Source organism: Syngnathus scovelli, chromosome 4 (genome assembly GCF_024217435.2).
Source record: "Syngnathus scovelli strain Florida chromosome 4, RoL_Ssco_1.2, whole genome shotgun sequence".
Taxonomy (NCBI): Eukaryota; Metazoa; Chordata; class Actinopteri; order Syngnathiformes; family Syngnathidae; genus Syngnathus; species Syngnathus scovelli.
Genome location: NC_090850.1, coordinates 14,934,159 through 14,950,347, shown reverse-complemented (window position 1 = coordinate 14,950,347; position 16,189 = coordinate 14,934,159). Strand labels below are relative to the sequence as shown.

The window sequence follows — 16,189 nt, the reverse complement described above, 5'->3', positions numbered from 1 at the left end:
TTTGCGGAAAATTGTTTTTATTTTCAGGTTTATTTGCCATGTAAGACAACATGTACATTTTTGGGAGGAAAAAAGTCAAATCATTATTGCAGCTATTTATTCATGTGATTCAATGAACTGCAGCACCAAAAAGAAAGTTCATAACCAAAATATCTGACACAAATTTCATTTTCCCTTCTTTGGATACACAATGTAAAAAAAGAAAAAAAACATCCCTTTCAGACCATACTTAGAACTGAAAATATTGCTTTGAAAAGTACAGCCTAATTACACTGGCTGTATGTAGTGTTGAGTGTTTTTGTCAAAGGAGCTCGAAAAGAAAATCTCAAGCTTTGGTTTGAGCCTTGGCAAAATTACATCTATACTAAGCAACGGTTGAAGTAAATATACTTGAATTGTGCACTGGTATCTGGTATTATGGCTTCATAAATGCTAAGCTTTTGCATACATTCAAAGAAACATTTTCACACACACCCCTATCTAGCTAGCAGTTATTTAGTATTGTGCTAAAACTGCCCGAATATGATAGAATTAAGAGACGAATGTCGAAGAATTAACATTACCCGGTTAAAACCTCAAAGAGTGCAAATCCATCAAATTTTGAATTGCAAACAGTCTCTCGCCTAGACTTTGAGGACTCTGAACTGCTGCGCTTCTTCAATGATTAACATTCACTCTGACATGCAATTTAAAATGTACAAATTGGTTGGATTTATATCCACCAACCTCACTATTTCATTGTGAGGTTTTCTCTATACAAGGTCCCTTTATCCCTTGTAAACCTGGTCCCAGGATGTGCAGTTTTGGACAAAAACTACTTTAAATGCAGATTAACAGCATGGAATTTGATAATCTGGGAAATCTTCACACATCTTCACCCTTGGCACTGTAGTACAAATGTGAAGTCAAGTGGAGGTCAGAACTAATTAAAAGAGTCGTGAGAAGCTTCTCAAGTCTTACTTAGTGTAGAACAATGTCCACAGCCTGGGACAGAAATGTTCCCTTTAGCTGATGACATCTTGAATGATGGAATTAGTCGTGGTGAGGCCGAAGATGAAAGCTCCGAGGGTAACCATGATGATACCAAAGATCACCAGTCCGTGCCAGCTGGGAATGAAAGCACCAATAACGCCTAATTTGAATCACTGTCCATTATATAAACACAGTTGAAATTATTTATCATGTGTGAAGAACATCCAATATTGTTGAGTTGGAAAAAGAGTTGAGATGTTTCATACCGATTGATACAATTACATTAGAGCTTTTAACTGGCACAAAACTAAGGTAGGGAGCAGTAATGTGTTAAATTTTCAACCAAATTTAGCTTTGTAATTTTCTTCCAAAAAAGTTAAAGAAATGTTCTGACATTTCAATGCTTTTTATTTTGTATACCCTATTTGTAAACCACTATCACTGGGAACAGAAAAGGGTCTTCTCTAAAGTGTTGATAATTGCTTCATAAATTAAGTTGAACTTTTTCCATAAACATAATGGCAAGATCAATATTAGTCATGTGTGTACTAATGAGATTAATGAAAGACTGAAGCTCTCACCTGGCAGATCGACTGTCCGTCTCCAACAGTTTGACTTGGATGAGACAAAAACCTTTCAAATCAAAGACACAAACATTACTGTGTTGTATTAAGCCGCACAACACTGCAAACAGGACAAAGATGGGGGGGATACCTGGGAACACAAAGATAAAGCAGGCTGCCAATCCTCCGATGAGCGAGATGACACGTCCAATGTCCGGCGTGAAGAGCGCGAGAACGAGGGTGATGCCGAACCACAGAATGGTCTGCATGATCCGCCGCCTCTGTTCGCGCCGCACGCACACCTCCACCTGCTCGCCCCGCCAGCGCAACCACAGACCCTCAATAACAGCCCTGCAAACACAGCGAGATGGGAGTGATTGTTACAAACCCAAACACCATGGATGATATGAGCTTAAAACAGCCATTTGAATGGTGTACCACAGGAAAAAAAAAAACAAGGAACTCGGCTGAATGATTTTGAATTATATGTAATGTATTCAAATATTAATATTATTTTTACCTGCCACAGAAATGCAAAATAGGGTACGAGGTTACCACGCAGACGATAATGAACGCTCTGGCGATCGCCACGGCGATGTCATTGGGTGGATATGACATCAGCACGTCCTGGCTGACACTGGAACCAAATGTCAGGAAGCCACAAACACCTGACCAAATGGAGAGAAGGACATTTTATTTAAAAAAAAAAAAAAAATCTCAGAGCTACAACACAAAATTTGTGAAATTACCCCAAAAAATATATATGTGTAGAAAAGCACATCACCCACATATTCACACTGCTTATTACTACCGTTTTATATGTCAATATGCCTGAAGTGGCTTTGAGAAAATAGTACCTGTCCCTGTGTAAACAAAGAGGCAGATAATCATGCTGAGCGTGACGACAAGCCCCCAGGGTTTGAGCGCTTTCTTGCTCATGCTGTTAAACACCGGCACGCAACTGACATGGCACTGTTAAGAAAAAGACCAGCGATTCATTTCCTTTCAAATTCAAGAAGACACAACGTTTTTTTTTTTTCCATGAATTTAAATGACAACTAAAATAGTACCTGGAAGCCAAAGCAGATAGTTGGCATGGCATTGAAAACTGCAGTCCAGGTGGAACTGCAACAAAAACAACATGGAATTTAAAACACTGAATTTATAAAAGTGCTTTTTTTCTTCCCCCTACAGTGTACAGCAGTGGTTCCCAGCCGTTTTGGGCTTGTGCACCCCCAAATATTTATCATAGCATAACATTATTTTTCTTTTTGTTTATTTTGCCCATCACCAACGTAAGGGTTTATTCCGTCATATGTTGACCCGACCATAATTGAACAAATAGGTGACTCATAAACTTGCCGTAACTCCACCACTGGGTAAAACATTAAATTCAAGTACTGCTGCAGTATATTTTAACTGATGATTAAAAGGAGCAAGGACTTGACCGGTCATAAAGGGCGTGGCATCCTCACCTGCTGGGAACAATCCCCGGCATGATTTCTTTATCTGGCCAGATGTATTTGACAATCACCACAATGGTAACATACCAGGTACCCATCACACTCAAAGCGCTGCAAAAAGGCACACAGTTAAAAGGGATGACGCTGAGGTAAGAACAAGGCCAGCTCTTTAAATGAGGTAAGGAAATTATGAAGAGAGACGTTGTGCAATACCTGGCATATTTTTGGAAACCAATCTCTTTTGGGATGGACAACGGCAAAATGACCAAAATGGCAGTCACCACGATGGTAAACTTGCGGTTGGTGTACCACAAGCCACTGCCTGAGCCGTCATGGAACACCACTGCAATCACTGTAAGAAGAAGAAAAAAAAAAAAAGTTTTATTTCAGATGAATGGAGCAGGTAAAAAGTCACGGAGCAAAAGGCCAGAGTCTAATTTCAAAAAGCAAGCGCGAGACAAATTTAGCCACTGTCAGCATTTTTGGACCAAGCGCCACATGACATGGTCACATGAGAGACACTTCTGCCCATTGTGCCCTTTGCTTTCATCGGCAAACGCGTCACATTTTTGCTAGAGGGTATCAACACCAATACTCGACACTTTACATTTGCATGCAACACTAATATTGACTTCCCGGGAGCGAGGGAAATACAGTGTTATTTTTCCATGTAATGCATCACCAGTCGTCCAACTCTGTCTAAAAAATAACTGGATGACTAACATTTGATGTTCAAAAGCTAACTGGCGAGAAAAGTGATACATGTTAATTTGATCATATCACAACTAGGGACCAAGTGGCACACAGTTGTCAACAAATACACGATTTTGGCTTACTAGTAACATGCAGTTGTTATGTCATCAAATATTTGTATTTGATGTTAAATAAATGCTCCGACTGGTTTCCATAGGAGCAATGGGAAAAAAAATAATAATAATCCAATGCAAGGACCATCCATGTAGTAGACAACATTAGGTCAACTACATGTTTATAAGTGAGACTAATCTTTGAAGACTGATTTTTATCAACTTTAAATTCGGTCAAAATGTTTGTTTAAATATTGTGTGCAACACATTTTAATATCATTTTTTTGTACAGTTAATGTTCAAATTGTGTATATAATGTATATAATGTGAAATACATCTTAGAATTTAAAAAATAATAATAATCTTGTTTTTGATGAACACTTGCGCCAACTGCATTCTAATGTTTTTTTAGGTGGTACTTTCAAAAGTTTTGAAAATCACTGCATTAGTTAAAATGTGACCCACTAGTGTGCAGAAATGTCACAAAGTAGTGGAAGAAACGTGATAGGTGGTCATTCTACTAGTGCACAGAAGTTGCTCTACTAGTGCAGTGAATTGTCAAGAAAGAATGTACTAGTGCATGGACCTTGAATTGACTCAGCTAATTGCAACGGCAAAACAAGGCAGGCCTCGGGGACTGTAACAGTGTCTCGGTAGACTTCACACGTGTACTCATCCATTTATCATCATTATGGTGGTATGTTTAGTCATGTGATCAGATCAACCGTCACATTTTCTGCTCGGACCAGTTTTGGCAGCGCGCGTTGATTCCGGGAGACTCTTAAAGACAGCGGCGGGTTCGATAGTTGTTTGATAAACTGGGGGGGTTGACTCACGGCAGTCCAGCTGGTCTCCGATGACGATGAAGAAAGCGATGCAAGTGCCAAACGTGTAGACGACGATGGCCACCTCGCACAGGACTCCCATGACTTTTCCGCAGGTGGCTCGAACCACCTCCTGATAGTTGCTCTCGTTACTGACCTGAGGAAATCAAAGTTGCTGATGAGATAGAGGCTGTAATGTCGAATATTTGAAGGCTATTTTTTTTTTTACCCCCAAAACTGTTCAGCCCTTATTTGAGTTATGGCTCTTGTTATGGACCGTGTAGAATTTTGAGGGCTAGCACAGTGGAATCGTGGGGTTTGATTCTCATCTGCAGCCTTCCTCTGTGGAGTTTGCATGTTCTCCCCATGGCTTCCTCCTATATTCTCAAACATGCTAGTGTGCTGATGTGGCTCAAACGTAAGTAAGCACAAAGGAAACACGAAAATGTGATCATCTGAGTAAGTGTGTTATTCGGGAAGTGCAAGTCTGAGCACATAATGCCGATCTAGGCATTCTGCGACTACGGATAGAACTTAATAATGACAATAATGCACTTGCACAAGAGTAAAAGAAATGAACAGAATGACTGAAGTGTGTGGCACTAACCTGACAGCAGTAACCCAAAATCACCAGACCAGTGATGATGAAGATCAGCATGAACTGAAAAATAAAGGAAGCATCATCATCATTCATTGATGGTTTATATTTTGGATTGTTTCAAGACAGTTTAAATTGCCAAATATCAACAATCTAAAGTTATGTTTTACATTTCTTATTTAGGCGCTCGATAATTTCTAATATCATAGCCCAGTTTATCATTATTTTAGTAGCTCAATTAAAAAAAAAGCAAGTCAGCTTTTATACAGTTTTGAGTCAATACATTTTTAATTGAACTTCAGCTGTTAGAAATACATATTTGTCAAGCCCAGACGCGTTTTTTTTTTTTTTTTTTTTTTTTTAAATAAATGACCTGCAAGCAGATATTGATACATGCAAGCAGCAAAACAAGTGAGCTTGCTGACAGCGGGAACATTTTTAGCTCATGTTAGCATTTTATGACCACATGCCAGACTTTAATTTAGCAACATAACCCAAGTGAGTTAGCAGGCCAACTGTGTTGTTTAACAAATATATTTAGCATTTTTTATTTTTTTAATGAGCTGATGGATCTCTATGAGAGTTGATATGATAAAAATTGAATACAGAAAATGACTCATTTTGTAAAAACAAAATTGCTCTGGACAGTAAAACTATGTAGAAATATTTTTTAAATTAGTATAATTCAGCCAGTTAACAGAATATTGGGTATAGGGCATGTTGAAATTATGCACATCCAATGAAGTGTGGAAAAACGGAATAAAAATTGAAGATAAATAAGGATTGTATAAATTAATTTGGCGTTTCTGGTAGTTGGGAACTATAATCACCCAAATTCTAAATATATAATCATATAATGTATCAACATTATTTAACTCCGCTTGTGGTAAATCTCGTACAAGTTACACTTTTTGCATTGATCTATTGACACCGATATGTTGTAAGGATTGAAATGGCCATCCAGTCTGATCAAATTATTCCTATTAAGTATTTTGTGAATTTCCACTCAAGTCCCAGCTCAAAAAGCAATTAAGGTTGTCACTGATAAAGTGAATTAAATATACCCATTTAACTAATGGGCTTAAAGTGTTGTAAGCGCCTCACCATTTGAAGCAAGACTCCTGCCACGACCCCTCCTGCCATATTGAAGGCTGCCGGGAAGTTGAGCAGACCCGCTCCCAAAGCCGCATTCACCACGATGAAGACCGCTCCCAAGGACGACACGCTGCCGCTCGACCTCTCTGATTCCAGATGCTGCTCTGACTCCATGCTGGGACTCTGCAAGAGCCACGCTCGCTCTCCAGAGTCATTGCTGCCAACTCCTCCCCAATCGTCTTTATCGGTGTTAATGGCCATGAGTCAATTGGCACAAGCTCAGGGGTTGCACCGCCAAGTCTCCAATTGTCTGAATCCAGCTTCAGAAAAATATGGATGCTGATTGTTGCAGGAAAGGGTCCGATAAATCCTTTATGTTTTCCCACAATGTTTGGATGTGATAGTTATTAGTGAGCATGTGGATCCATTTGGTAATCTGGAATTCAATACAGTTTACATTTAGACTCCCACAAGAACATACATAAAAGATTATCTGGATGACTGAAGTTCAAATTATTTCATTAGTGTTGTTTTATGGCAGCAAAGTGTCACACTTTTAAGCAATAGCATTCATTCATCTTTCAAACCGCTTTTCCTCATTCTAGTTTGACAGTAAACTTTTTGTCCTTGTTTATTTTCTCATCTTTTTTCTTGTTTTCACTCTGCTTACTGTGTGAAGCGAGTTGAGTCGAGTTCACAAGTGCTCTTACAAGTCAAAGCAAATAATTGGCTCACAAGTTGAGTTAATCAAATGAAATGGCACCATATTACATTTCTTCTAGATTTTTTTTATATATATACACATTTGGTTGATCAACAGTAGTTAAATTCAACTGAATAAAAATAATGCAGATGTTTTCTCTTTAAAATAACATTTTACAAATTGTGCATACATATTACACTAGACCTTTTATTTGGTATGTTGGCCATTTATCATTTTCTGGAAATAAATGCTCTAATGAGAGCATTTCAATTTCGGGGACTTATGTTGTGAGCAGTACACAGAACCTTCATTTTACTCAAATGTTAACTTTATCATATCTTATGAATAGAAACAGCTGAGAAAATTAACATTTTTGCAGATTCCTTCATTAGTTTAACTGTGTCAAAGCATAAACGTAAACAAATACAAGAAATTACCACAAAAAATAGTGAGAGCACAGAAAACGTACCTCCACAAACTAGTGCATATGATCCATTCGGTAATATCTGCAGACAGATATGGATGACAAGCAAACGTTAGATTGGACATGAGGTCAAGCAATCTACTCTGGTTTATTCGAAGCAGAAACTCCTGAGTTCGTGACATTAAAAAGAGGTTAAGTGATTCGATCATCGTGTCATTGGCGTGACAATGTAAAATGATGGGGTAACAAATAATGCATGACTGTCAGTGCGCTGGTTTTGTTTGTTTTTCAATCACCACTCGCGTTAGCAAACCTAGCTACCTTGCTGACTTTACATTCATTCACAGGGGTAAAAATTGCATTAGTATTCTGCGCTGATTTTGACCATATCCGACGAGGATAGATTCGGAGAAGAAATCGGAAACGATACCTTTTGTTGTCCAGGTGCCTCGACTGCAACTGCACCATGGCAGTCAAATAGACTGTGCGGCACCCTCATTTAAGACCAAGGAGCACGTGATGCCTAATCACGTGACTGGGGATTGTGGGAAATGTAGTTATTCATCCGATATACGTTAGCTCTGTTTTGTCCCACTTATTCCACATTTGGCCCGCAATTTGTCTTTACTCGTAAAAAATAGAACTAGGACGATGACTTTCTTATACTACTAGTAATTATTTTTTTCAACATTTATTTTTTAAAAAGAACAGAGTAATAATTTCAAAAGAATGTTGTATGGATGTTGATAAGTTTTTTTAACACTAAGATTTCCATAACATCTTATTAAAATCTGGCACATTTATTCATCCATCCATCCATTTTCTGAACCGCTTAGTCCCCACGGGGGTCGCGGGCGTGCTGGAGCCTATCCCAGCCGTCATCGGGCAGTAGGCGGGGGACACCCTGAACTGGTTGCCAGCCAATCGCAGGGCACACAGAGACAGACAACCAATCGCACTCACACTCACACCTAGGGACAATTTGGAGTCTTCAATCGGCCTACCAAGCATGTTTTTGGAATGTGGGAGGAAACCGGAGTGCCCGGAGAAAACCCACGCGGGCCCGGGGAGAACATGCAAACTCCACACAGGGAGGGCCGGAGGTGGAATCGAACCCGCACCCTCCTAACTGTGAGGCGGACGTGCTACCCAGTGCGCCACCGAGCCGCCCGGCACATTTATTATTAAAGTAAATTGATAGAAAAAAATTAAATAATTTGGTTCTCAGCGGTACCAAATCTGTTCATCTTACTCTTTATGCCGACAGTTCAATTGCACAAGAATGCCGATCAAATTTCTAAGGACATGTCAGCTGTATAAAGCAACTGGGCTGTAATATTAGTTACTAGGTCAAATTTCATTGAAGTACACCAAAAAAAAACAATCACTGGAACTGAATAACTTTATCATGATTTATTGTATTTCTGTAACGCACATGACCAATGTTTTAATGTCCAGAATACAGAGGCAAATGGTAACGTTTGACATTCGAATGCCCTCAATGCTCACATCTTCATGATGCATACTGACACTTCCTCTTTTATCACCCAAATTAAGACAGCCATACCATTACCGAATGTAAAACCCTATTCTGAAAATCTGTGAAAGAAAAAAAATAATAAATGAAGTACCTCTGTGGTTTAAGAAAAAATAATAATACATCACCGACTTCCCTACTGAACTCGTATTTTGACTCGCATGACTGTTTTGAGGATAATATGCATGACAAGACTGACTCAAACTACTGCTCGCCAACAGACGACACTCAAGAGTTGATATTTGTTCAAAAGATGTAAAAGAACTATATAAGAGACAGATGATTTAAATGCATAAGAGTGACAATACAGAAAATAACTGAATGACTGATTAGGTCAGGCGATGACCTAATCAGACAAGAGATCATTTTGTTACCTTTGACAAAAAGAGTACCAGCATAATCGTGAAAGTCCTCGTGCTTTAGTTTGAATAAAGTGCTACAAAAAAAAAAAAGAAAAGGGGGACACATTTACACATGCTTTTGCAAACCAATATAGACCTTCACTTGGACTTGAAATTATTGTCTAAAATCTAAATAGTACCTTGATGGTTTGGAAGTGAGTGAGCCAAAAGCAAAAGAACAGCAGCCGGTTTTGTTCCATACAATAAATAAGATTACAATAGATATCTGTCAGCCCAAAGTGAATACATTGGATCATTTGAACAGTTTAGCAGGGGAATTCTGTTGTTTTAATATCGTTTTGAGAGGGAAAAAAAAAAAAGTAAACCACTTTAACAGCAGGCTGATGAATATCCATCTGTATACTAGAAATGAATAAAGGTGGCAAGTGATGTATCAAATCTCTTCAACCTCACCCACAGCTAGGCTGTTACTACTCTCCCAGCGGGATGTGCTCTACTTTGAAACGGCGTGGATGGCCTCGGCGAGGTATTCCACATTGCCGGAGGACACGCCTGCCATGGAGATTCTGCCATCCTTGGTCATGTACACGGAAAACTCTTTTGTTATGCGTTCAACCTGGAAGAGATGATTCGAGGTCATGAGGAACACCTGTTTTTTAGTCTATGCATTAGTAAGATGAATGCAATCAAGACTATATCAACAATAAATATATATACATCTTTTACAATTAGATCCACGCCTGCGCATGTGTACCTGTTCCGGTTTGAGGCCGGTGAAGCAGAACATGCCGATCTGGTCAATGACATGCTGCCAGTTGTGGGTGGAGCCGTTCTTTTTCAGGCCGGCCGCTAGCTGTTCTCTCATCTTGATGATGCGATTGGCCATCCCGTGGACCTCCTCCAGCCTGCCATGCACACATTGATGACAGTAGTTAGCATGCGGCTCAGAAACACAAAGACTTGTATCACATGATTTCTGTGTGATAAACCAGACAACTTTTTACCAAATTGCACGCAGATCTGGCGTGTTAAGAATAGTGGTGGCAATTCTTGCACCGTTCATTGGCGGGTTGGAGTAAATGGGCCTGATGAGGATCTTGAGCTGGGACTCCACCCTCTTTGCCTCCTCATTATCCTTACACACCACACTAAAGCCTCCCACACGTTCACCTGGCAACACAAATACACCAACCTAAGCAGATCAACTGGTTTCAGCATGTCACCTTTGTTCAAAACCACACTTGCTGGTACTTGCTGGCATTCTTACAAAATAGTGATAAGCCCATGTTGTGTTAAAAACTGTAAGGAGATTTTTTTTTTTTTTTTCTTAATGCTACTTTGACCAGACATGCATGTTTGCAATATTTATGTTATAAATCTGAAATAGCAGGAGCTCAATTGATGAATGGCAATATAGTAAGTGAGCACTGGACATAAAATCTGAACTAAAATGATACTGAAGTCAGCTTTTAAACTCATATGAACAGTACTTGTGGAACTCTGCTGTGGATTGACACTGACCATAGAGACCCATGTTCTTAGCAAAGGACTGGGACAGCAGAATGTTGTGGCCCTGCTCAATAAAGTAGCGCACAGCCCAGGCGTCGCGATCAATGTCACCACTCGCGAAGCCCTGATAGGCCATGTCGAAAAACACCAGCAAATTGCGCTTCTATAAGGTGAGAAAGAAAAGGGCGGGAGACAGATAGGAGAGGAGTCAATAAAAGTTGAACAGTGTGTGGTTATCTCTGCTGCCTTTGGAACCATCACAAATGCTGATTGCAAGACGTGTGTTTATAAGAAATGACATTTATTGAGAGAAGGAAATCGCACCTTCACAATGTCAGAGATCTCCTTCCACTGTTCGGGCCTGGGGTCCACACCGGTGGGGTTATGGGCACAGGCGTGCAACAAGATCACACTCTGCTCTGGGATTTTCTGTCGAAAACAATGAACCATTTTGGATTAGTCACACTTTAAATAGGTCAAGCAGGCCAATGCTCCTTGTTGGTCACTTTTGTTAAGCTCATGCAAATTCATTTGTGAATATAAATGGTCCATAATTAAGGGGAAAAAAATTACACACACCAAACTATAAATATTCCCAGATACAGATTACCGATACTCCATAATGCTATTATATCTGGCAATTGTAAAGAAAAGGTGTTTTATTTAATTAGATATTGTTGAAAAACACATTTTCTTGAACCTGGCACTTTTTACTTCGAACAGTCTTGGCCCACATTTCATTTAAATTAGTAAATCTGTGACAAGGCATTTCAGTTATGTAGTGTCTCATTCTGAATGAACACTAGGGCCAATATTTAATAAGAATATGGAAGTAGAGTTACATAAGACAAAATAAGAGATGAAGAAGAATGGTGGCTATACAACTAGGAACACAGATGCATGTTAACGCCAAAATAAAGCGAGTTTAACAGGAACACACGCCCGCCTGTTTGCAATATAATTCCATTTCCTTTAGAACTGACTGTTATGATCTTACAGAAATGTCCTCCAGAGCGCCGTTGAAATCAAAGCCACATGTGGAGGGGTCGTAGTAGCGGTAAGCTTTGAGCTGCATCCCAGCGTCTCTGAAGATGGGCGTGTGGTTACCCCAGGAGGGTTTGGGCAAGTACACATCACGAGAACCACCATGGAACCGAGACTAGGACAAAAAGGACAAATGAGGTTACCTGACTTTGCCTTACTGTTCGCTTGGGCTGATGGACAAAAGCATATTACCAGAAAGTTAGCTCCAATACGCAGCGATCCAGTTCCGGAGATGGTCTGGACAGTGATATTCTGTTGGGAGATGACTAGTTTGCAAGGTGAACCAACCACCCCCGTGGTGAATTAGCGTACACACACACTCTAACTTACCCTTCCACTCTTCAAGACTTCATTATCAGCGCCAAGAGCAAGTTGGGCGCAAGCCTTGGTAAACTCTCCCAAACCGCCGATGGGAAGATATTCCTTATCCAGCTGTTTGGCTGCAATCAAGGCCTCTGCCTGAAAAACATGGCAGAGAGTGGATACATAAAGCAACACAAAACAAAAATGTGCAGCCGCGAAGGCATTACCATGAGTTTGTCTTACCTTACGAACACAGCTGAGGACAAAGGGCTTGCCCTGGTCATCCCTGTAAGCTCCCACCCCAAGGTTCATCTTCTTGGGGTTGGTGTCCCTCTTGAAGGCTTCGGTGACACCCAGGATAGGATCAGGGGGGCCCATCTGCACCCCACCCCACCAGGAACTGCTTGGACACATGACAAAACATCCATAATGCAAAAGCAAACATACAAGGTCCAAACTTAAGTACCTCAGAGCTTTATGTCACACTGGTCATGCTAATGTAATAACTGTGACATGTAACGCCCAAGATTAACAAATCATGTGAACTAAGGAGAGCACACTGACATAGAAGCACGTGAAGAACACGTGAGTAATAGACACATTTCAAGAATTCCATAAATTTTGTATTTATTTTTTTTATTCTATAAACTGCCAATCGTGAAATCTCACCCAATTGAAATAAAGGCTTTTTGTTCAATCCACTGTATCAAATATGGGTTGGCTTAAATATTTGTTTTGAAAACAACATGGTAAGATGGCTGGTCTCAAGTTTCTTCTACTTTGTAAACCCTCTTTAACTTTGCAGCTAAAATTAGGAACGAAATCTCTGCAAAGGGCAGTCGTCTCCATGCACCTCCTCATCACAATAAATTATCAAAATGGTAATGTGGAAGGACTTTATTATAAGCAAAATCCCTGCGAAAGACTGAGTGAATATTCCGACTCTATTAACTGCATATAAAATGCACTTGTCTGTGCAGCTATTAAATATATTGTCAGTGCTTTCTCAATGGCATTCATGAGAAACCAGGAGAGCAAATGAATAACACATTTCAAGTGATGCATAGTAGAACCTTTGAACACCTGAACTTCAGCTTTTAAACACACAAGTTATCAGGGATCAATAGACCAAAGAACACCATAAGGTCATTTATTTTGCTACAAACATATATAAAGAAAATCCCACGTATGGGATCCACTTAAAAAGAATATGTTTTTTTTGTATTTAAAATGCATAATTAGAAACAGACATATTAATAAAGTCGGAGGAAAAAACACCTACACAATTAGAGGCTAGCATAATATAAAATGAGCATACACAGATTGTACAATGCAAACAAAAACTATTTATTCTGTATAACAGAACTATAATAAACTTTGTACTATAATAAATGACTAATAATGTAACGAATAATAATCTATATACTAAAATACACATTCAATATATCTGACTGTGATTCGCCCCTCAACGCATTTAATTTGCGTGAACAACGCCTTCACAGTTGAACCAATCAAAGACGGAAAGAGACCCAAAAGAGCCAATCAGGGTGCGCGAATTTAGCTCGAACTAAAAGGAGAATTTGCATTCGTTAAAATCGATATGGATTATTTAAATTTTTTGACTCACTAAACACACACTTGAACAACAATCCAATTATTCATTTTTGTTGAATTTCACACCAAAATATCGCCATGTACACATTTACACTAAACACTAATCCCTGTGTATAGGCTTTACGGAAAATGGCAGTGATTCCTGGATTTCATTAACAACATTGTTCATTTAAAATGCCAAATTGGCACATGTTCAATTTAGACTTCTCGAGACATGACGCCAAAAGCGCCAGGCGCAAGCAAGCCCACAGATCCTATGCCAAGGCCTGCTGTCACCCAATGACCCCTGACTGTTAGCTCGCCAGTCTATGCGGCTAACTAAAGGGAAGCAAGCTTCCGTCAATGCGACTGACAATATTGTATCCAAATGAAGCCAAGCAAGCTAGCATGCTACTTTCTAGCTAAAACATAGTGCTGTAGCTAGCTAACACAACGTTACTTTTTACCTGTTACGTGCGGACATTACCCCGACTGACGGGGTAATGTTTCCCAAACAGACGAACACTTTGGTAGACTTGAGCAGGGCCATTTCAGCGTGCTGAAGGGAAGTCGAGCCTGGCAGGATGTGGACGGATGAAGGGCAGTCACGGCCACGGCGAGAAGCGCGGAGTACGTAATGACGTCACGATTGCGCAAATACGCCAGACGTTTTTGATCACGTGGCTTGGATGGCTCAATTTTGATGCACATACTAAATAATGCTAAATCATAATTTTTTTTATACAATTTGTGATTTAAATCTGATATTTTGTGGGCGACAAAAAAAGAATTAATTTCTCAGGTGATCTAGTGATTCATTGGTTGGAATTGGGGCAGGACATGATAAGTTTTTTTTTTTAATTATTCAAATCAGTAATATATAAAGGACAAGATAAGTGGGGCTGCTCTATCCTGTTTCACATTTCCGCAATGTGTTTGCGGAATATGTTTGATGTCTTACACATCTTACAATGTGTAAGACAAAATAAACAAAACAAACAATAACATATTTTAGTGCACTAAATGACAACACAACAATTTATGAGTATTTATCACTGCGATTTATTTTTATAATCTATTGCTTGCAATCGTTCCTTGCTTCCTTTTTCTATAATTACACAATTTGTCCGCTAGATGCCACAATCTAACATCGATGGGGGTTGATCTCAAATGACGTCACGTTTGCGCATAAATTAGAACTGTTAGACAAACACTGTTTATCGCTTACTAGAAGGGTACTGTCCAGCGTCACTTGCAGCCTCTCTGATTTTAGCGTCGCCTTTGTCCTTGGTGTATGGACATTTGAATGAGGAAATGTCTGTGTCACAGATTATCTTGCAATCGGACACTTGTGTGCGCGTGAACTGGGAAGGGATGGAGAAGACACGCTCGTAACCGATCATGAGCGCTGGCTCATGTGCGCGTTCCTGTTCCGACGAGTTTCATTTCTGTGGCTCGCTCTAGGGCGTGCAGGTCCCCACGACAGTGCCACTTATACTTGATTTTATGACACAATGCTTCGGGCCGGTCTAAATTTAGGGCCGTACTTTATACACACCCTTGTGCCACCCAACCGGGGCGTGCTGTGATGGTATGGCTTCAAAGATAGTGAGCTTAATTAAAAATGAAAATGCTGATGATTAATTGATGGAAGTAGAATATTCCATAATGGGGTAATACATATGGGATGGAGGTACTTCTTTCTATACAGAACATATACATTAAGAAAATTGTGTGTGAAAAAGGTGACCTATCAGAGCGAATTCCGAATTGCACTCTTAAAACTGCTGGGTTAAAAGTAACCCGAATTGGGTGAAATACTTATTTATATCCAGCACACTCACACTGGATTGAGGATTTTCTCAGTAGGTTTGGAAAACAACGCAGCATTTTGAATTGTATTCTTTTAGTGTACAGTATTTTAATCAAGAAACCCTTTAATGAATACTTTTTATATTCTGGATGGATTTTATATTCCAGTGGGTTTTAAGAAGGGCACAATACGTTCACATTCTATCTCATTTAAAGTCTGGTATAAACAGGCACGAATAGAGAAATTTGTTTCCTTAGGTTTTGTTGTCATTTTTTTTGTCTTCATGCAATAGGACTGAGACAATCCTCCTGCTGTGTGTTTTGCCAACTCGGCTCACTTTTATCTAAAAGCGCCACAAAAGCCTTGGCATGAAAAATGGAGGAGCTCCCAGTTCTACATCATGCTTTCTGTTAGCTGGAGATTGGACAGAGAAGTTGTATCACTCCAGCTGCTGCTATTACCTTTCCGCGCCCGCACTGTAATCTTCATTCCACTCCAGTGGGATGAAAGTATTTTCTCTCACATTGCATTGTTGCAAGGTGAAATAATCCTTCTGCTGTTTGGGAGGAGATTTCGTCAA

The 16,189-nt window shown here is 39.7% G+C and overlaps 2 protein-coding genes across 5 annotated transcripts; both read right to left on the bottom strand.

Moving 5' to 3' along the window:
* Window positions 1-11: 11 nt before the first annotated feature.
* Window positions 12-7,996, bottom strand: slc38a7 (solute carrier family 38 member 7). Of its 3 annotated transcripts, XM_049718810.2 has the most exons (14): window positions 7,879-7,996; window positions 7,494-7,530; window positions 6,331-6,757; window positions 5,236-5,289; window positions 4,641-4,785; window positions 3,212-3,350; window positions 3,011-3,109; window positions 2,606-2,660; window positions 2,393-2,507; window positions 2,056-2,203; window positions 1,687-1,886; window positions 1,554-1,605; window positions 961-1,107; window positions 12-886 (listed from the first exon to the last, which is right to left on the bottom strand). In XM_049718810.2, exons 3-13 carry the CDS (start codon window positions 6,580-6,582, stop codon window positions 1,005-1,007), a joined length of 1,362 nt encoding a protein of 453 aa, XP_049574767.1. In that variant the 5' UTR covers window positions 6,583-6,757; window positions 7,494-7,530; window positions 7,879-7,996; the 3' UTR covers window positions 12-886; window positions 961-1,004. The 3 variants fall into 3 exon arrangements, with proteins under 3 accessions (XP_049574767.1, XP_068506613.1, XP_049574766.1); XM_068650512.1 differs by having other exon boundaries at window positions 12-1,107; XM_049718809.2 differs by lacking the exon at window positions 7,494-7,530 and having other exon boundaries at window positions 12-1,107; window positions 7,879-7,972.
* Window positions 7,997-8,846: 850 nt separating this feature from the next.
* LOC125967603 (aspartate aminotransferase, mitochondrial) lies at window positions 8,847-14,434 on the bottom strand. Of its 2 annotated transcripts, none has more exons than XM_049718811.2 (10): window positions 14,264-14,434; window positions 12,447-12,606; window positions 12,231-12,359; window positions 12,093-12,152; window positions 11,854-12,015; window positions 11,181-11,285; window positions 10,869-11,019; window positions 10,352-10,517; window positions 10,102-10,252; window positions 8,847-9,963 (listed from the first exon to the last, which is right to left on the bottom strand). In XM_049718811.2, exons 1-10 carry the CDS (start codon window positions 14,344-14,346, stop codon window positions 9,841-9,843), a joined length of 1,290 nt encoding a protein of 429 aa, XP_049574768.1. In that variant the 5' UTR covers window positions 14,347-14,434; the 3' UTR covers window positions 8,847-9,840. The 2 variants fall into 2 exon arrangements, with proteins under 2 accessions (XP_049574768.1, XP_049574769.1); XM_049718812.1 differs by having other exon boundaries at window positions 12,447-12,603; window positions 14,264-14,433.
* Window positions 14,435-16,189: the final 1,755 nt, after the last annotated feature.